At 44.1% G+C, this 20773-nt stretch overlaps 1 protein-coding gene across 1 annotated transcript; it reads left to right on the forward strand.

Annotated features, from left to right (window-relative positions):
* The first annotated feature begins 1232 nt into the window (after nucleotides 1–1232).
* On the forward strand, nucleotides 1233–20214 carry BNIP1 (BCL2 interacting protein 1). The gene is made up of 6 exons (XM_058723499.1): nucleotides 1233–4507; nucleotides 6411–6503; nucleotides 10229–10320; nucleotides 12668–12769; nucleotides 13527–13645; nucleotides 16970–20214. The coding sequence occupies exons 1-6, from the start codon at nucleotides 4424–4426 to the stop codon at nucleotides 17164–17166; spliced, it is 687 nt and encodes a 228-aa protein (XP_058579482.1). The 5' UTR covers nucleotides 1233–4423; the 3' UTR covers nucleotides 17167–20214.
* Nucleotides 20215–20773: the final 559 nt, after the last annotated feature.

Raw genomic sequence — 20773 nt, forward strand, 5'->3', positions numbered from 1 at the left:
CTAACCATCTCCTTGTCTGCAAAGAAATTGCAAACTAAAGACAGCAGTGAACTGTGGATTGTGCTGCCCCTCTCTTGGTGTAGGGCATAAAGAGCTAACATTTTGGACACTTCGGGCTTTTTCAGTACTCTAGTGAAAGTTAATTATTATGGAAAATTATTTGTTGATGAAAACATTTGCATTCTTCATAGTTTGGAACATAGTTTAGTTTACATGTATTTTTCGTCTTTGATTCTTCAGGCAAGCAAGGGAAATAAAATGTTTCAAGTCTCTCCTGACTTAAACATTTGTATGTGCTTGTATGTTTAATCAAAGTACGTCTCTGAGATAGGCTGGGTATATACACAGAGCCTTAAGTGAGGGGACCTGAGTGAACACCACCGTGGCACTGTGTTCCTTCAGCCAACAAACATTTGTTTAGCCCATGCTCCGCCAAGACTTGTGCTAGGTACGGACTGTAAAGAGATTAGAGAGACATCCAGGAACTCCTGAGGTTGCTGAGGGGAGGCAGCATGTGAACAGGATCGTGGAACAAGACAAGAGCTGTTACAAATGGAAAGGGTTCTGGGTACGTTATTGCCGAGGTACTTGCAAGGATGCGGGTACCACATCCAGTAGGGTATGTTAGGGAAGAATTGACAGGCTTGTGTTCGTGATATCCCAGGACTCTTGAAAAAAGCTCTTTTTGCTTCATTCAAGGGATATTGGGGCCATCAGAGAGCAAAGTGGACGTGGCCTCTCAGGGACTGGTTCTGCTTCAGGACTTGACCTCCATCCCAGGAGCCTCTGTCATGGTCTGGGAACTTTTAAGGAGTTGGGCGAGCCAAGTCAGTATAGTCCTTAGGAAACCAAACCTTTTGTGGGTAGCACCTAGTTAAATGGGTTGTTCAGTTGTCCCTCCTCACCCAGTGATTTCAGAATCAGGAGAGCTCTTTAGCAAGCAAGAAAGACATAAGTTGGGAAATGCTTTAATATTCCTGCTGAAAGGTTTATAATAGGAAGAGGGTGTTAGGCTGGGAGCACCTCAGTGACTCTGTTGGTTGATTGCCCAACTTCGGCTCCAGTCATGATCTCACAGGTCGTGACTTTGAGCCCCGCATCCAGCTCTCTATCAGCCTGTCAGCACAGAGCCCGCTTTGGATCCTCTGTCTCCCTCTGTCTGCCTTGTCCCTGCTTACGCTCTCCCCAGAATAAATATTAAATTAAAAAAAAAAAAAAAGTCTAGAATGCTGGGGGTAGCATTCATTAAACCCCTGCCAGGTGCTTTCCTGTCAGGTAACTCTGCTCTCCATGGCGCAGTGAGGTGGGTGGTTGTGTCCATCTTACAAAGGAGAATAAACTCCGTTGAGGAGACTCACCTCACACCCAGCGTGTGTGATGGCCCCAGTTCAAACTCCTATCTGCTGACTGCACTGAGAGATGATCCGTACTCCTGAAGGGCCAGGCCAGGTTACAGGCAGTATATAATAGTATCTGTGTAGGAGGGAGATAATAGGCATAGAATCTGAAGCCAGAAAGAACTAAAGCTAAAACCAAGCAAATGTAGTAACCAAAAGTTAGTCTCAGGATGTGTGGATAGAGGTGATAGCAAAACAGTGTTGGCCAAAGCAGCCTGTGATCGAGAGTGTGGGTCACCACACTGTACGTCTATCCCTCAAAGATGGCCTCTAGATTAAGGGCTTAGAGTTGGGTCTCTTCGTTAGAAGGGAGCATGTTGGAGGTGGAGAAAAGGGGATCTGTGTTTTCTTCTCTAATTGCTATGTAGAGAATTGCATGGAGACTGTCAGTTGCATAGAGGCCCAAGGTCATGCGTCCTAAATAGGGAGCTTCTATTTGAGGATCCAAAACTTTTGAGTGATCTGAAAAATGTCAGTTTCTTTAAAAGATTCTAAACTTAAAACATCACCAGGAATGAACTTAAAATGTACAGGGTCTAGATAAAGAAAACTTTAAAATAATATGAAGGACATAGAAGAAGACATGAACAAATGGAAAGAAAGACCCAAGTTTTTGAACTGGAGCAGCCAACAACATGAAGCTGTCAGTCCTCAAAATTAACAAATGTAATGCTATCTCAATAAGACATACCAATGGGGTTAAAAAAAAACAAAACACGTAAGTTCATATGGGGAAAAAAATAATAGCTGGAAGATGATGCTGGGGGAAAAAAAGATTGGGTGTTTAATCCAAACATTAAAACACATAAAACTATAAATAAAACTAAAAAATTTTGGTGCATAAATGAATAGGCCAATAGAAGGAAAAGTTTAGAAACAGATTCAAACATAAGAATTTATTATGGTAAATGTGCCATCCAGAACCAGGAGAAAAAAAGATGGATTCTTCAGAAAATAGCGTTGGAACAACTGGGAAACTCTGGAGAAAGAAAAGTTGGCTCTGTATCTCACACCATATTTCAAACTGTATACATAACAGGAAATGTGGGCAATTCCTTTAAAATCTGTGGGAGGGGGTGGGGAGAATGTTCTAACTTGGATCCCAAATTCAGGAGTCATAAATGAAGATCGACAAATTCTATGTGAAACAAAAATAAAAAATTGAAACCTTTTTAAAGTCAAAAACATCATAAGCCAAGTCAAAATGCTATAGACTATGAAAAAACTCATCTCTAAGGGCTAATCCTCCTAATACATTAAGAGCTCCTGGAAACTAGTATGAAAAACCAACCACCCAATAGAGAAATGAGTGAAGTAACTACAAATAGCACACAATCTCATTCATAATAAGAGAAATGCACATTAAAAGATGGCATGTTTCACTTAATCAAATTGGGAAAAATCCTAGCACACCATGTTGGTGAGGCCATGGGAACGCAGGCATTTGTACCACCTTGCTGTGGAAAACTGACGTAACCTCTATGAAGAGCAATCTGGTGGTTTGTATCTAAATTTTAAAATGCACATATCCTTTCATCTAGCACTTCCATTTGCCCTGGGCAGATCATCCTGTGCCTGTTTCTTCATGTGTAAAATGCAGACAATTCTACCTCGTAGGGTTGTTGTGAGAATTGTTAGATAAAACACATTAAGAACTTTGTACAAAGTGCCTGGCACATAGGAAGTACTCCAAAAATGTCAGCAATGTAATAGCAGCTAATGCACGTTGAGTTTTTAAACATATGCTGCATTTACTACACGGTGCTTGGTGCTTTTCATGTATTACCTCATTTAATGCTCCAGCCATCCCTGTGATTATCACCAGTTAGCCTCAGGATTCTGAGGCACAGAGATGTGGAGTGGGTCGTCCCGCAGGATTCAAGCAGGGTTGACTCCCAAGCTTCCCTTAAGGGAAGGTGCGCGGAGCACTGGAGTAACACAGATGGGCAAGCCATGTGTTGGTTTTTGAGGGAAGATGTGGCTCTCAGTTAAGGCTCTGCCACTCTCAAGTTGGGTAGCCTTGGGGCAGGATGTTCAGTTTCGTTTCACTTTTGACCTACTCTTAGTCCATCTGCCAATCCGTAAAACTGGGGTATAACTATTTCAAGTGTGGTTGAGAGGATTAAACTAGGCATTCAGGTCTTCCTAATTCATGCTTGCTGATGTGAACAAAAGTACGCAGGGTGGGAGCAAAAGGGGAAACGCATTCTGAGAAGAGGGAACAGCACATTCCAAAGCTACAGATCTAAAAAGAGCCTGAGGAATCCAGGAGTGGGATGAGATGCGGTGGCTGATGGCCTTGAAGACCAGCTAAGAAACTTGGACAATTTAATAATAAAAATAAAACAAAGAGCCACCATTTTCTGAGAGTCTGCTCTTAATTATTTCCATCAAAACTACTTCAGCGAGGTAGATTTAATAAATCCAACTGTACACAAAAGGGAACTGCCAGGAGCCACAGAAGAGGTGTAAGCTGGGAGGTGGCTTGATCAGTTGTGATTTTAGAACCCTTAGACCAACAGGAGGTGCTCTAAGAGAACTGCCTTGAATCCCACACATTAAAAGTATTAATAACATTTATCATTTTTGCATTTATTCCACAATTTATATTCACTGTAGAACATATGAAAAATACAAGAAAGTTTAAAGAAATATAAAAAATTGTTAATTCCACCCTCTAGAGAATCCCAAGTGATACTTTCCTTCCAGTCTTCTCCCCCCGCCCCCACCTTTATGCAAAAAATATGTAGTGATTAGAATGGCTCTTAGATAGAAGATGTGGAGAGGTCAGTGTTAAAACGCCCTTGATACTCCTTCTCTTCTTCCTTTTCTTAGGACCACACCAAGGGGAGAGCAGATTCCCTCCGCGTTTTCAGGGATACTCCCCAGGACTCATCGCCGCCACGGTCGCTCGCCTCAAGCCGGTCTCTAGGGGGCGCTGCTGCAAGACCTGGAGCGGAAGGAAGGCGATGCTGAAACGCGGTTAAATTTGGGCACCGCCGCCGCCCGTAGTCGGCGTCCTCAACATGGCGGCTCCCCAGGATGTCCACGTCCGTATCTGTAACCAAGAGATTGTCAAATTTGACCTGGAGGTGAAGGCGCTTATCCAGGTACTAATTCCCGGGACCCCTGTCGGGCCCCAGCAGCCCTAAACCCAGGCTCCTCTGGCCTCCTGTAAGCTCGGCGGTCTCACTCCCAAGCTTTCCCCGCTTGGTCAAGTCTCCGAGGTCGTTGGCCCAGTCCCAGGGCCGGCTGCTCCCTCCCTCCCCCTTTGGTCCATCTCCTCGACCATTGGCCTTGATCCTCTATCCAGTTGCGGTTGTCTTGCCCTCTTCTGGACACTCTCATGCTCCCCCATCCTGACCAAGCTTACCCTTTGTGACCCCCACTGGTCCCTCCCACTCACACTTCTCGACCCGGACCGCCACACAACATACCTGTCACCTTGGGTGGCCCCGCCTTCTGACACCGCCCTCCCCACCAGTTGGTGGCGTCCTGAGAGCCATTGGCCCCGCCCACTCCTGCTCCTCTGGGTCTGGTGCCCGGTGACACCAAAGGCCGCCTGACACGGGAGGCACCAGGTGAAATGAACGTAACCTAGGCCGTAGTTGTGACTCTGTAAATGAGGAAATCAGGTAAAATGCCAAGGCCTGGGGCAAAACTGCGACCCGGACGAGGAAAGTCAGCCTAGAGAAGGGGCTTAGGGAGTCTCTACAACTTTCTTTAACTGATGGGGTAATTGAGGTGTTTTGCCTTAAGCTATTTAAGGTAGAAGGCAGCAGAGCGATGAACCAATTGGCACAGGCAAGAGTTAGGAATGTAGAAATGATCCCTTGAACTTAGCAAAAAGAAACCAAGAGTTTTAAACCTTGGTTTCAGGCAAGTCATTTCCATTTCCAACAGATGCTTTTAAACATTAGATGTAGACTCAGAGTTTGCAAGTAACTGTGGCAAAAACTGAAGGAAAGTCGGACTCCCCATGGAAACCAGATGCAGGATAAACCAAATTAGTGCTTTATCATGGTGCAAGAAGTGGGGTTTAATAAGTCAGAGAACAAGTGAGGAAACTTGATGCAAACATTTAAACTTCTTCAACTTCACTTCTTCTCCATACACACTGCAGTACTTCTGGGCTGACTCTGGAAAAATAAGCGTAGGATTCATACAAATAAAACATTTTCACATAATCTAAATTGGGTAAGCCCCTCTTGTACTGTCTGTGTTTGGGTTCTCATGATTGCAAATGAGAAAGATTGATTATACGTAGATGTACTGCACTCTTACTGTGTTCCAGCTCCCCTGCAAAGTGCTTTACATACATATATGGTTTATGTGGTTGGTAATGTGGTGAGGAAACTGAGGCATGGAGAACTCAATGACTTTTTGTTACACAGCTAAGAAATTGCTCCAGCCAGAATTTGCATCTGCATACTCTGGCTCCAGGACCTGCTCTAAAACCTGACCCCAGGGCTTTTGGATGCCCAGAAACCAATTCTAGATTTCCCCTCGAACATGTCTGTAGAAACAAATTCTAGATCTCCCCTTGAACATGTCTGTAAACACCGTGATTTATATATAATAGATGGTTTGTAAAATCAGGGTGAAGTTAATCTTGTCCTATGATGCCAGGAGTTGATCCTGATTTTCAAGTTGGAAAGTTCTAAAGTTATAGTGTCACTTTTGGATGTCCGTTCTTGTTGGACATACAAGCTGCTTTAAGCCATTTATCCTGATCCTGTGATGTTTTGTTGAAATCAGGAACTAATAAGTCAGGACAGCTGTGTTTCTTTTTATACTTTTGTATTACCTGCTCAGAATTACAGAAATAGGAGAGAAATGTAAATGATAATGTTTTTGCTTGTGTTGCTGAGGTAAACAGCAAAGATCAGGATGAATTAACAGTCAGTAGGCCAGCCTTAGTTGTGGTCTGAGCCAGTCTTCTCACTGTACAGATGGTATCATTTCACTTCATTGCCTTGAGAAAGTCCCTCTCACCTTTTCAATGTCTCCTAGGATATTCGGGATTGTTCAGGACCATTAAGTGCACTTACTGAACTGAATACTAAAGTGAAAGAGAAGTTTCAGCAACTGCGGCACAGAATACAGGTGAGTAGCTGCAGAAGTAAGATATGGAGAATGCGTCACAATGAGGGGGCTCCATCCGGGAGCCGCCTGAGCGCTGTCGGGTTTCTTCAGTAGACATTTAGACAGTGAGGGTAACTGTACTAACTTGCTCTCAAGGTAAAAGTGAAGAACTTTTGAATGTGTTGCTACTGTCTCTTGTGGTGTTTTGTTTGTTTGTTTCCTGCTGCTCTTTGCCCAGCCTCTTCCTCCCTGTTTCTGAGGTCTCCAATCACATCATATGCACATATAACACTCCTGAATCCAACTATGGCATATGTGCAATCTCAAAACCAGTGGAGCGAGAAGGACCTGTTTGCATAGCCTGTTTGTGCTGCTGTGCCCTAGAGAGAATAACATGAGTACATGGGCCTGCCCATCGCTGGGTGGGTCCTGGGGCCCTTGGTCTCACTCTGTGGTACTGGAGTTTAGAGATCTGCGCTTTTCCTGTGACCTGGCCCCACAGGCCAGCCAACAACTCTTGTTGCTTAACAGAGGATAGTCTGTTTCAAAGCTGGTAGCAAAACTGGCCATTTGGACCTGAGAAATAGTATGTCTGGGCCCTGTGTATTGCTTTCCTAAGGGATTTTCAAGGGAAGTTTTGAAAATAAGTACTTTCTGCCATAAGAGTTCACTTTAGAATTTTAGCAAGGTCACTGAACCTAGCTGATCTTTTTTTGCCTCCGTCTGTAGCACTGATTTATAATTGAATTTTTATTTTTGAAAGGCTGTTACTTTCTCATGTATGTGTATACATTCGATGTATGTATGCCCATGGGTGAATATGGACACTCAGTGAAAAGTCCCATGTATGAGTGTTATTATTCTCTGTTCCTCTCCTCCACACAGGTAACCACATTTGTTACTTAGGTATCTTTTTATGGTGTATCTACTCAAATACTAAAAAAAACCAAATATATTTTCTTATTTCCAGTTTCTCCTATAAAAGGTAGCATACTAAAACACCACTTTTTAAAACTTAACAATATCTTTTGGAAATCTTTCCATATCAGTATTAGAGTGCTCCCTCGTTCTTTTTTTTTTTTTTTTTTAATTTTTTTTTTTAACGTTTTTATTTTTGAGACAGAGAGACAGAGCATGAACAGGGGAGGGTCAGAGAGAGGGAGACACAGAATCTGAAACAGGCTCCAGGCTCTGAGCTGTCAGCACAGAGCCCGACGCAGGGCTTGAACCCACGGACCGCGAGATCGTGACCTGAGCCGAAGTCGGCCGCTTAACCGACTGAGCCACCCAGGCGCCCCTCGTTCTTTTTTTATAGTCCTAGTTTTCTAGCCAGTTCTGTATCAAAGGGCATTTTATTTGGACTACTTCTCTGCTTTTTGGTTTTTCGTTTGTTTTGCTTTTTAAAGCTAATGCATTCCCTGAAAGACCTTTCTTCGACTCTCATGATTTCAACTCTGCAGCCACACCCACCACCCTAAGTATTTTCATGTTCCTTCTGTTTAAGTATCTGAGTGCTCAGTGCTTATTTCCTTCACTAATTGAAATTACTTCACTGATACATTTACATATTTATTATGTCCCTCTCTCCCATAATCACCTCCTTGAGCACCAGAATATCCTGGCACCTAGTAAGGACTTAATAAGCACATGGTCAGTGAATGAATAACCCCATCCCAGTTTTATCTGCATTTCCTGAACATTTATACCAGGAAATACATACAAGATTCCTGTTTGACGTTTTTAGCTCTTTATGAATGACTACTTTGTGTATTTGCAACAAGATTGTGTAGTACTGGGGAACTGGCCTCATATCCTCAACATATGCCTCAGCTGGGCATCGACTGACTATGTGTAAATACCTGTGTGAATGTCTTTGTGTATGTGGTTCTCAGACTGGAATTTGAGAACTATTTTACCCCTTTCTTTTCTTCCACAACTATTTGGGTCTCTATGACAGAACTCCCTTTTATGAGGGACTCATACTATATAAGTATGTATAAGAAACTATACATTTCTTCCTTCTTTCCTTCCTCCCTCCCTTCTTCCTACGCATCCATTCTTCCATTCAGTGATTTGGTGCCTAATAATGTGCCAGGCACAAGGAATATATATAATGAACACTAGATAAAATCCTGCTTTCCTGGAGTTCACGTTCTGGTAGGGAATCTAGATTTTTTTTTTTTTTTAATGTTTATTTATTTAAAAAAAATAATGTTTATTTTTGAGAAAGAGAGACAGAGTGTGAGCAGGGGAGAGGCAGAGAGAGAGAGAGAGAGACAGAATCAGAAGCAGCCTCCACACTCTGAGTTGTCAGCACAGAGCCCGACATGGGGCTTGAACTCATGAACTGTGAGATCATGACCTGAGGTGAAGTTGGACACTTAACCAACTGAGCCACCCAGGTGCCTGGGAATCTAGATTTTAAGTAAATAATTAAGCGAGTAATTTACTGGCTACATTCACAAAACTTGCATTCCTTTACATTCTTTTTTTTCTCTGACTCAGCAATATCTGGGACCATTAACTGGAAGTTATCTCTGAGCTAGTGAAATGGTGGATACAGACACGTGTTCCTGACCAGCATGTGCAAATTAACACATAAATGAGTATATAAATAAATGCGTATATAAATGCACTAAAATGTTGATGTTTTTAGCATCAGTAGCTTGATTGGAACTGGAACTTGTTTTAATCTGTAAACAAAGAACATGGCTTGATTCTTGAGGTATAATGACATCTTTCATTAGAGTCTGCTACTTCCATCATGTGAAGTTCTTGGGGGGTCTCAGACTGCCAGTTGTTGTGTCCACTGCCCCTCACTGAGGTGGACCGTTTGTCTCCTGGTGTTTGGTGATTCTGGGTTGTGAGCAGTCCTCTTCAGCCGACCTTATCTGTGGGACTTTTGTACAACCTGGACTGAAGGCAGGTCTTTTCAGAGGTTTTTGGATTTGCTTTTGCTATGTCTCCTGGGGTCGTAAGTCTGGAAGCACTTTGTATGTTCATTTCTCCTCGGTGAAGATTCCCAAACCATTCAGAGAGGAGGAATTGTTACTCCAGATCAGCTTGAGTGTGGCTCCATGCTTTTAAATTCTCAGGAGATATTTTGTATCCTAGCCAGAGCCCAGGGCAGAAAAAGGGACAAGCTTCCATGCTGTCTCTCGTGCTGGTTGACAGACGTTTTCCTAGTTCACCTTTTCACTGGAGGGATATCCCTTTGTAGGTCCTGGATTTGTGGCTCCCTGCCTCAGATAGCTCAACGCTTTGTTTGGCTGTCCATATATGGGCTTTAAAACCTTCAAATTGTTTGCTACCAGTATATTATGAAATAGGTACAGAGATGGAGAATGAACATTTAGACACATATAGCAGTTTGATGTTTGCATGTATCTCAAAGTGGGACCAAGGGGCTCCTATTTAGTAATTTTTCCCCCCTTTTGATTCCAGTCATGGCCCGGACGACAGGAGTAAATGTCCTATCCCAGGGCAGTTGTGCCTCACTCACAGTCTGACATCTCTGGCTCTTAGTTTCCTTCTCACCTTGGGGCCCTGGGGATTGTCCTTACTTTCTTGCAAACTCAGCTCTATATTTAGAAGGATGTTTGTTATATGTCACCTGGCATTCCTGAGTGTTCTCTTTTAGGAGTGTTTTTAAGTGCTATCATATAACCTCCCTAGAAAGAGAAGTGCTCTTTGGTTTTTATACTGGCTTTTAAAATCATTTTAACATAGAGCTATTTTCCCCAAAGGAGCTTGAGCAGTCAGCTAAAGAGCAAGACAAAGAGTCAGAGAAGCAAGTTCTGCTCCAGGAAGTGGAGAATCACAAGAAGCAGATGCTCAGGTAGGTGGGGCCTGTGCTGGGTCACTTGCTCTGTGGGAGGCTTGTGCAGAGCTTTGCCTAATAAACCTGGCTTCGTGATTTAAATGTGTCATTTATACACAGACTGTCCTCTCTAGATGAGTAATTCTCAAAGCAGGGGCAGGTAGGGGCTATTGGTAGGTCGAATTGTGTATAGTTTACAAAAGCGTGTTTAACCATATACTATATTTTACGTTTTTAACACAAACCCAAAAAATGGTTGCTCATGTAATACAAGGTCCTTTTTCTTTAAGGATAATTGATACCAGAAAAAGCCCACCGAAAACGAACCTACTTAAGATGAAACAAAATTTAGAAAGTTTTAAATGGGACCTTATCTTAAAAATGAAACCAAAAAGATGTAACTAAGGTGATGTTATGTTAAATAACTTGGAGATGATCGTTATAACTCATGTGCTAACCTTTAATTATATTACTGAGGTATGTGCTCTTTCTTGGTATTGAGTTGGGGGACTGTCCAACAAAATTGTCTGATGGCATGAAACCGTACCTGTCCCTTCACATTTGACCTTGGTACCATATCATACAGAGGATTATTGTTGCAAAAATATCGGAGGGCTCCATCATCTGTCCCAGTCCTCTGGTAGCCAGGTCATTCTCTTGAAGCCTCTGCTGGTCATCGCCCTCCTAGGTGTTCTCTTCCTCCTTGTTAATTGCTCTAACTCTGCCAGAGCTGTATTTGTCTGTGGTTTTGCTTCTGATTTGGATAATTATCCAGCATTATCCTTGCTGAGAGCAGCTATGTTTATAATACCCAGCAATCAGGAGAAGACTGTCTGACAAAGATGTGGGCATGGTAGAGACTGGTGTAAGCAGGGAGGGATGTGTGCGTGGTGACCGGTGTTAAAGTGCTTGGCTCAGTAGTAGCACTGTGTCATGATGGCATTTGCTTCCCTTGGCCACCAAGGATACCCAGGTTGTAAACAGTGAGTAAAGAGGACCCTTGTATAAAGTATAGTAAATTACACGAGGTGAAACAGGCTCAGCACGGGTCTGAGAATGGCCATCCATGATGTGGAGGTACAGGTAGGGAGAGCAGGCAGTAGATGAATACTTTGGCAAGCCGTGTTGAGACAGCAGTTGTGCTTGCCCGCGTTATTGTGCTTATCACACCGGTCAACAAATCCTTTGTTTGCTTGTCTTTCTCCCCAAGAAATGTGAGCCGCTTGAGGGCGGCCACTATGGCTCACTCATCTCTGTGTCACAGGGTCGAGCAGAGCTCCCTTGCCCACAGTTTGAAAATGTAATTGATTCTTTTTAAATACCAGGTGTGAAATGGCATAGCAGGTGCTGTTCAGGTGACAGAGAACTTGTTTTAATGTTTTAAGCACAGAGGTGCTATTAGAAAAACACCCTCTCAGTTCATGTGCCCCATGCTTGACTTTGTAAATATCTCAGGGGTTAGCAAAACTGATGTGATCCAGCTGCCTAAGAGTTCCAGTGCTTGAGTTTGATTCTCTGAGGGGCCCAATTAACATTTTTATAGTCCATCAACAGAGGTTACACTGCTAACCCCAGGGAGCTGTTCACCAAATTTGAGTTGTCTCTCACAAGGGAGATCAGGTAAAGAATGTAAATAAATCGTGTCAAACTGGGCTCTGCTAATACATTGTGTTTGTATTGTTCATGATCGGTCTGGGTGTGTAAAAGACAGCACGTCTTAAAGAAATACCGAGCAAACCCTAAGTGCTGAATCACTGTATTGTTCACCTGAAGCTAATATTACACTGTATGTTAACTGGAGTTTAAACAAAGCTTGGAAAAGAAATACTGGGGAAAACGGTCTTTCTATGATTTTTCTACTTCTTATAACACATATTAATTGGCTAATGGGCCAGAAACTGTTGTTCTAATTACTGGTGATCCAAAGATGAGTGAGACATGGTTCTCAAGGAATGGAACTAACCAGTTCACCACAGGAAGTGAACTAACACTTCAAGACGGAGCCTTGAAGTGTTACAGATGTGACTTGACAGAACAGGGCCTTGTATGTCCAAGGTGGATTTGAACTCTGAAACCCTTGCTGGCTGTAAACACAGAAGTGCCATGGCCAAACTCTTCCCTCTGGCTGCCCTGGAAGGAAAGGGACAGCTATGGGCAGTAGGGCAGTAGGGGGACATCTTGCAGGCAGCCTCCAGGGTCCAAACCAGAGGTGTTGGAGCCTTAGCTGGGGCAGCTGCTGGGGCAGCCAAGAGGGAGAAATGTCGGGAGGTGGAGATGGGCTCTGTGGGCCAGGCCTTCCCCATCACTCACTTGCCGTGACTTGATCTGACTGACAGAAACTCATGCGAGACCCTTCTGATTCCAGCAATCAGACCTCATGGAGGAAGGCTAATCTCACCTGCAAAATCGCTATTGACAATCTAGAGAAAGCAGAACTTCTCCAGGGAGGAGACCTCTTAAGGCAAAGGTATCTTTCTTTTTGTCTTTCTGGGCCCTGATAATGGAATTGACAAGGTGCAAAACCCACTGTAGGCAGCCCCTTCTTGTTTTCAATGTAAAACTGGTACTTAATTTTATTATATAAGTAGTATTTTTTAAAGTATGAAAGAAATATATGCTTACTTGTAGTAAATTGATAAAGAAAAATATGAATTATAAAATGAGAATAAGCTGTAATCGTGTTACAAATGTTGTGATGTATTGTCTCCTCCCATTATTTTTTTTTACAAAGTCAAAAATCGTACTGTATATAAAATTTAGTATCTTGCTCTTCTTCACATCATATAACACAAAGACTTGCTTGTTGTTTTAGAAAACTCTTTAAACGAAGTTTTAAGAGTCCGTAGTATTCTCTTGTATTAACTAATCCCGTTTGCATGTGTTTACATTTCTAGTTTGTCAGTATTATAAATAATACACAAGGGCACGTCTTAGGACATAAGGCTTTGTCCACATTTTGGATATTTCCTTTGGAGAGATTCCCAGGGATGAGATTATTGGGCAAAAGGCACGAACATTTCTAAGGGTCCTGATACCTGTTGCCGAATTGCTCTCACAGAAGGGTAGCAGTCTTCAGCACATCCTTGGTGGCATTGACTGCGATCATTGATATTTAAGTATATATGGTATCTTGATAAATAAAAAAATGGGATCTCATTTGAAAATGGGGTTTTCTTCGCAGTCAGGCTTTTGTTGACATTCCTCCTCCCACTGTGGATTTTTAGGAAAACCACCAAAGAGAGCCTGGCCCAGACGTCCAGTTCCATTACGGAGAGCCTCATGGGGATCAGCAGGATGATGTCCCAGCAGGTTCAGCAGAGCGAGGAAGCCATGCAGACGCTAGGTAAAGCCAGACCTGGAGTTAGAAGCTTCTCCCAGAGACACCAGCTCCAGAGCCTTTGCCTTGGCACCTGCCACCAGGCTCTTCCACCTCTGCCCCCCACCCTAGTCCCGAAGCTGGCTGACGTGGTGGCTTCTCACTTCTTCGACAGCGTGGTCTTGCCCAGAGTGGGATGTGTTGCTCTTACTTCTCTTTTTGGGTTTCATGGTTGTACTAGAAGATCTGCACACCACTGTCAAAATGTTTCCCCAGCAGAAGCACTTCCAGGGTCTCATGTGAAAGGCAGAGATCTCCAGGCCCTCTTCTGGAGAGTGGCTCCCAGCAGGGCCAGGGAAGGGGCCTGGGAGTCTTGTATTTTTTTATCTGGCATTCTGTGGACCCGTGTGGCCAGGCAGGCTTGGGAATCACTGCCTAGGGAGATGTTTAGTGTATCGGCTGCCGACGAGGCTGCTAGGTCCTTGGCTTACAATTATACCCCCCAGTGTTATTTTCACTGTGAAGTGCTTTTAAAAGATACAGTCAAAGGCCATAGAAGAAGCTGCTGGAGCATCTGGTTCTCTCCCAGCAGCTTTCCCATAGTGCCTCTCTTGTAATGCAGAAGAGAATTGGCCCTCTTCAGGGTCCTCCATATAGGAAAACAGAAGAAGAGAGTTTACACTTTGAAACACTTTTGGCAGATTTCACAGAGACAGTAGAGAGCATGGTGCAGAGGTCCAACGGACCCATTCCCCCAGCTTCAGCAGCTGTCTGCTCATGGCCAGTCTTGTTTCGGCTCCGCCCTTCCGTGCCCTCATCTGGATTATTTTGAAGCAAATCACAGACATCATCTATAAATATCTCAGTGTGTCTCTCTGAAAGATAAGAGACTCGTGAAACAAAAAACAAACAAAACCAGAGCACGATACCATTATCACCCCTAAACAGTATCTGTCATTTTGAGCCACATTTTTTTTTCAGTGCACTATTCAGTGCACACACAGGCAGAAAAGCACAAGGAAAGCAAGCAGTCCCCAAGGTCAGTCCCTCTGTTTGAAACGTATCTGGGCATTTAGGCTCAGAACCAGCCGGTCACCTCCTCTACATGTGTGCTGGGGGTGGGGCTCAAGCCTTGGTAGAGGCCTTGGAGAACATGCCAAAGGGGGGGCTGCCTGGCCTTGTTAGTTGAGGGCTTTTCTGCTTTGATGCAGGTGACGGACTGCGCATGCACATACCGGAAACAGATAATGTAGTTAAATGGTGAGAAGGGTACAGAGATGCCGATGGCCTCTGGGGTTTTCAGGGCTGTTCTTGGGGCCCATTCTCTCCTACCAGGAGAGAAGCTGTTGAAGAAAAAAGAATCCAATGTTTTAATTTTTTTTTTAATGTATTTATTTTTGAGAGAGAAAGTGCATGCTCGAGAGCGAGTTGCGGAGGGTCAGAGAGAGAGGGAGACACAGAATCTGAGGCAGGCTATGGGCTCTGAGCTGTCAGCACAGAGCCCAGTGTGGGACATGAACTCACGGACTGCAAGATCATTACCTGAACCGAAATCAGATGCTTAACCAGCCGAGCCACCCAGATGCCCCAAAAGAATGCAATTGTTAATCCTTTCGTTGTAGCTCAGAAAGTCAGCTTGATTTAAAAGCCTGTTAGGACTACAGTTTTGTTTTGTTTTGTTTTGTTTTGTTTTGTTTAAAGCATATTAGGGATATAATGGAATTTGCTGAAATTGAGTGGGGTAGTAGTGTGGGGACAAGAGTGCCAGGGAGTTAGCAGTTTGGGGTATGGGTGATGGGCACAGGGCATGTCATGATACTATTCTGTCTATTTTGGCGATGCTTTAAAATCCTCTATGATTTTTAAAAAGAAAGGCCTACTAGCTTTTTTTCTGAACAAGTTCTTAGTTAGGTTTTTAGAATGGCAGCAGGCATAGAGAAAGAGGACCAAGAGGGATTTTTGATATCTGAGTGTTTATTTTCACCCCTCATCTGCCTGTATATAAATGCTTCTCTGTTTCCTCTGGTAATTTCTTTTACTTACTTATTAACTTTTAATTTTGTGAGAAGGTAACATATATTACATGATTAAGGAGGAACCTCTGGGCCAGCACTGTCCAACAGAAACACAATGTGAGCCACATATGTAACTTGAAATTTTCCAGTAGGCACATTAAAAAGGTAAAAAGAAACCTTTGAATGTATTTAACCCATTACATATAAAATATTACCATTTCAGTGTGCAATTAATATGAAAAATTATTGATACTTTACCTTCTTTTTTTTTTTTTTTTTTTTTTCATGCTAAGTCTTTGAAATCGTGTGTGTTTGACACTTAGGGACGTCTCAATTTGGTTTAGCCACATTTCACATGCTCATATGCTGCATACGTCCAGGGGCTGCCGTGTTGGGCTGCCTCGTAGACACCAGGTCTACTCCCCAAGGGCAACCACTGTTACCACTTTCTTTTATATCCTCCTGAGGTCTTCCAAGCGTGTCTAGCACAAGCAGATTAAATACTGTTTCTACTCCTCTCTCTTCCATAAGTGGAAATTTTCACATATGCTCTTTCACACCTCACTTTAACAGCATATTTTATTCTGTGGATGTTTTGATGATGCCTTGCTAGGCTTTGTGGGAGAACCTTGCCAGGTATACTCAAGTGTCAGGCCCAGATACCCATACTCAGAAGTAAATTTGACTCCTGGATACAGTGAGCCTTCAGGGACATGTACCTCCCCTTAGATTTCATACAGTGGCCAGAGCACAGGTGCGTCATCTTTAAAGCTACAGCAGTGTCTCAGGACTGAAGGACTGGTATGTGTGTGTGAGGGCTTGTGGCAAGGCCCAGCCCAACTTCTTCTGATCCCACAAAGAGCAGATCTGACTGTCAGGGGTGCGGGCGGAATGCACTTTGGACAGTCTTGGTGACTCCCAGCTTCTGCCCCCGTACCATACATTGCCTGGCCACAGTCACCCAAGTTCGTTTTGGGACTGGTGGTTCACAACACCTCCCTGCTTCAGAAAACTGAAGTTGGTGGTCAGGAAAGGAACTCGCTTCTGCTTTTTTCCCTGGTGATGTTCATGTTGGAGAACACCTAGTTATGGCCCTGTGACATTGTATATAAAGTCACATCGCTCTAAGCTGGATGAGACCTAGAGAAGTGCTTTCCTTGTAGTATCCTTATTCTTTGCTCCTCTGGATTGTCTCTGCTCACATCTTTGCTTCTGGCTCAAGGGAACTTGCTATAGAGTGCAGTGTTATTTAGTGGTAACCCAGCCAGCAGAGCAAAGTCTTTGGTTTTGGTGCTCTACAGTCTCTGAGTCAGGCTTCCTCCCTCTTTTGTTTCAGCCAATTCTTCCCGGACTATCCTGGATGCAAATGAAGAGTTTAAGTCCATGTCAGGGACCATCCAGTTGGGACGGAAGCTTATCACAAAATATAATCGCCGAGAGCTGACGGACAAACTTCTCATTTTCCTTGCCCTGGCCCTTTTCCTCGCTACGGTCCTCTATATTATAAAAAAGCGGCTCTTTCCATTTTTGTAAGATAGGGAATTACCAGCTTTTGCCCTTTAAAGTCCGGTGTCAAGATCTGGCCATGCTACCAAGCTCTGGTAAACCAGTCCATGCCTCCACAGTCTGCTCCAGTTGTTCTGCAGGTTGGATAGAGACACAGAGTTCCCCAGGTTCCTGCAGGTGGCTGGCTGGCAAAGGGCGAGCAGACCAAGGTGTCATTGAGACACCTACAGGGACACAGGGACTCCACAAGCCGTCGCAACAGTGCTTATGGCTGTCGCATGGGGCATTCAGAGGCCAGGCTTCAGGCTTTGATCCTCCTGTCTCTCCTTCTCCTGCTGTGGCCTTAGTGCCAGATCTGGTAGAAGGAAGAGAAGGGGGGGGGGGGGAAGGAGGATAAGGAAAACTCACGTCCATTTCTTGAATAAACTTGACTATATTTAATAGAATGAAACGCATTTGGATTATAAGGTATCCTTCTGGGAATTTGTGTCCTGCTTTTGGTGTCCAGATTTCTAGGACATGAACTTAGATCATTTATTTGTTCTCCCAACAAAGGATTATTAGGCAGCAGTCATATGCAATGTATTACAGACCCTGCCGACTGTTACAAATAGATTGGTAAAGCAGCTGTGGTTCCTCCCTCAGGGAGCAAGGAGAACAAGATCTCATAGGCTCTAAAAAAGTAAGTTACAGAAAGCCCCCACCGGAGGTGGCTGACCCATCTGAAAAGGCTGAGGCAAACAGTCTTTTCTTTCTGTGTACAGTGGTGGGCCTGGCCTCTCAGTGTGCAGCGTCTTGGGGGCTGGCGCATGTCTTTCTCTTTGAGGTGCAGAGCTAAATATAACGATGAGAGGGAGGCTAGTGATAAGCGGAGTCCTGTCTGGGCCTGAGTTCTGTCGAGGCCTGGGGGATCCTAGGGCTCAGGCTGGGAGATGTTCGTGTCCTTGTGCTATAGGCCTGGCTGGCCTCACACATGAAATCCCAGCCTCCCCACTATTTATAGCCCCAGAGGCCCTGGGATGTGTAACATGGAGGCAGAGGGGAAAGTGAGAAGAACATGGACTTTGAACCTTGGTTTTGAGTCTTGGCTGTTTAACTAAAGGACCATGTGACTCTGGGCAAGATATCTTATGTCACTAAGCCTCAGTTTCCCCACCTGTACCATGGGGGTGATAGTCCACATAGACATTTGTTTAGTCAACATGAGACTCCAACAAGAATGTGAAGTAACAAGCGCAGCTTCTGTCTGACTGAGCGGTGGGCTTCCCAAGTGGGGCCACCTCCAGGGCTCTGGACCCTGAGGTTTCCTGCAGCAAACAGGGGCTTCGGTGAAAGCTGGCCTGGGCATCACAAGTTCTGTTTAGATCTGTTTGAGCAGAGGATGTCAACAGTTAAGGCTTTGGCTTCAGTTACGAACTGCCAAATCTTCATGGGACCAAGTACTTAAGAGATTGGCTGCACACCTCAGACTGACTAGTTTAATGAGTAGGTTCTAAGTTAAAGTGCGTGCGTGTGTGTGTGTGCGTGTGTGTACACACTTCTATATATACATATATCATACTTAAACGATTTCTGGCCTCAGAAGACACTCACTGCAAATTGTGCATGCATGTGTCTTATTTATAGTCAAATTAAAGCTGAGAATAAAGCACAGATGGGAAATTCCCACTCAGATTCCAGCTGTAAGTGCAGCAGATGGATGTTATCAATTTAGGATTTTCTTGTCTTAACATTTTTCTTTACCACTTCCCACTAATTGTCAACATCCTCCTTCCAATATGGGAATGTGTGGGCGCTGTACTCCTTAAAAAATCTCCCTTTGACTTTATTCTTCTGTAACTTGCTAGGTTGAATTTGAAATGTCATCAATAGCATTGTATCTTGGAACCGCATTCAGCCACCGGGATTCAAAGTCATCCCCTAGCGGGCTGGCTGGACGGAGAGCAACCATCTCCATGTTCAACCATGAGGGGGCAGTGTTCACATTTGCTCTGTGGTCTGGCTGTGTGTATGGCTTCATCAGTCCATAGGGAACGCTCTTGCGGATTTTTTTTTCCACGTACCAGACTTTAAAAACAAACAAACATACAAATGTACAAAGTTTATAGTTTTTAGAAGATGTTTCATAGATGATTTTCATTTTCACTGTGAAAAGTAAGGCCAGCTTGTGTTCTACAGTTTGGTTAGGTGACAGTCAAAGAATTAAAAGTATAGAGCAGCTGTCAAGAGGTCGTCCATTCAAGTATTTACTGAGCACGTACTTTGTACCAGGCACTGTGCTAGGTATAGGCAGTGAATAAAACAAAGATTCCCTGTTGTTGTGGAACTTACAATATGTGAGAGAGGGCAGGCAGATGATAAATAAGCCATTCATTCTGTTAGACAATAAGTGGTCTAGGAAAGAGGGAAGCCCGCCAATGGAGACAGGAATGTAGGTGTGGGGATAGGTTTGCAGTATTAAGTAGGGTGGTCAGAGCTGGCCTCACTGAGGAGGTGAGGTCTGAGCAAAGGCTTGTTGGGGAGGGAGACCCCTTAGCCATGCGGACTGCTGGGGGAGATGGGCTCCGGCACAGGGACCAGCTGGGGCTGGAGCAAAGGGCTACAGTGGGAGCACCTGCGATACTGTGGTTGATAGTAAGAAATATATATTTGATAGTAAGAAATATATATTTGGTGTCCCCAGTCAGGGACACAGAGCTCCTAAAACCCTTGGACTTCCCTGCAGTGAGAGCGGTAAAGGTTTCTTTTGTTACGTGCATGAGGCGACTTTTGGAAAGCACTAAAGACAGGGCTGGTTGCCAGTGGACCTCAGAGGAGGGGAGAGGGGTTGGAAATTAAGTTCAGTCACCAGTGGCCCATCATTTAATCAATCATGACCGTCGAATGAAGCCTCCACAAAACCCAGGAGGACTGTGTTCAGAGATCTTCTGGGTTGATGAACACGTGGAGATTGAGGGAGGGTGGCACACTTAGGGCATGGAAGCTCTGCATCCTTTCCTCGTGCCTTGCCCTATGCGTCTCTTCCATCTGGCTGTTCTACCCTTTCTTAATAAACTGGTCATCTAGTAAGCAAAATGTTTCTTTCATTTCTGGGAACCTCTCTAGTGAATTAAGCAAACCCGAGGAGGAGATAGGTGTTCATGGGAACCTCCCATCTACAGCCTGTTGGTCAGAAGCACAGGTGAGAGCCTGGACTTGTGGTGGGCAGCTGAAGTGGGGATTTGGGGGGAAGTTTGTGGGACTGAGCCCTTAACCTGTGGGATCTGATGCTGTGTCCAGATAGTGTCAGAATTGAGTTGAATTCTAGGATACCCAGCTGGTGTCAGAGAATCGCTTGTTGGTGTGAGGAAGAAACACACACATCAGAACTGGGTACAGAACTGGAACATGACTGATGTTTTGGAGAATAGCAGGGAAGCTAGTATGGCTAGAGCAGGGTGTGAGGAGTCCTAGAAAAGTAACAGGAAATCGGAGATACTGGGGGACAAAATCATGAAAAGCCTTATAGGTCATCAGAATGACTGTCCTTGTACTCTGAGGGACATGAGGAGCCAGTGGAGCAGGGGAGTGACTTAATATGACTTACGTGTTGATAACAAAGTGAACGAGACAAGTGCAGCGCCAGGAGGCCAGC

This window comes from Neofelis nebulosa, chromosome 1 (genome assembly GCF_028018385.1).
Source record: "Neofelis nebulosa isolate mNeoNeb1 chromosome 1, mNeoNeb1.pri, whole genome shotgun sequence".
In the NCBI taxonomy this organism is placed as follows: domain Eukaryota; kingdom Metazoa; phylum Chordata; class Mammalia; order Carnivora; family Felidae; genus Neofelis; species Neofelis nebulosa.

Bases quoted from the DNA above. Each gene is read 5' to 3' on its own strand.
- BNIP1 (XM_058723499.1), top strand. From the start codon at position 4,424: ATGGCGGCTCCCCAGGATGTCCACGTCCGTATCTGTAACCAAGAGATT. The intron at 4,508-6,410 runs GTACTAATTCCC...AATGTCTCCTAG, and splicing joins AGGTGAAGGCGCTTATCCAG to GATATTCGGGATTGTTCAGG. The intron at 13,646-16,969 runs GTAAAGCCAGAC...CTTTTGTTTCAG, and splicing joins GGAAGCCATGCAGACGCTAG to CCAATTCTTCCCGGACTATC.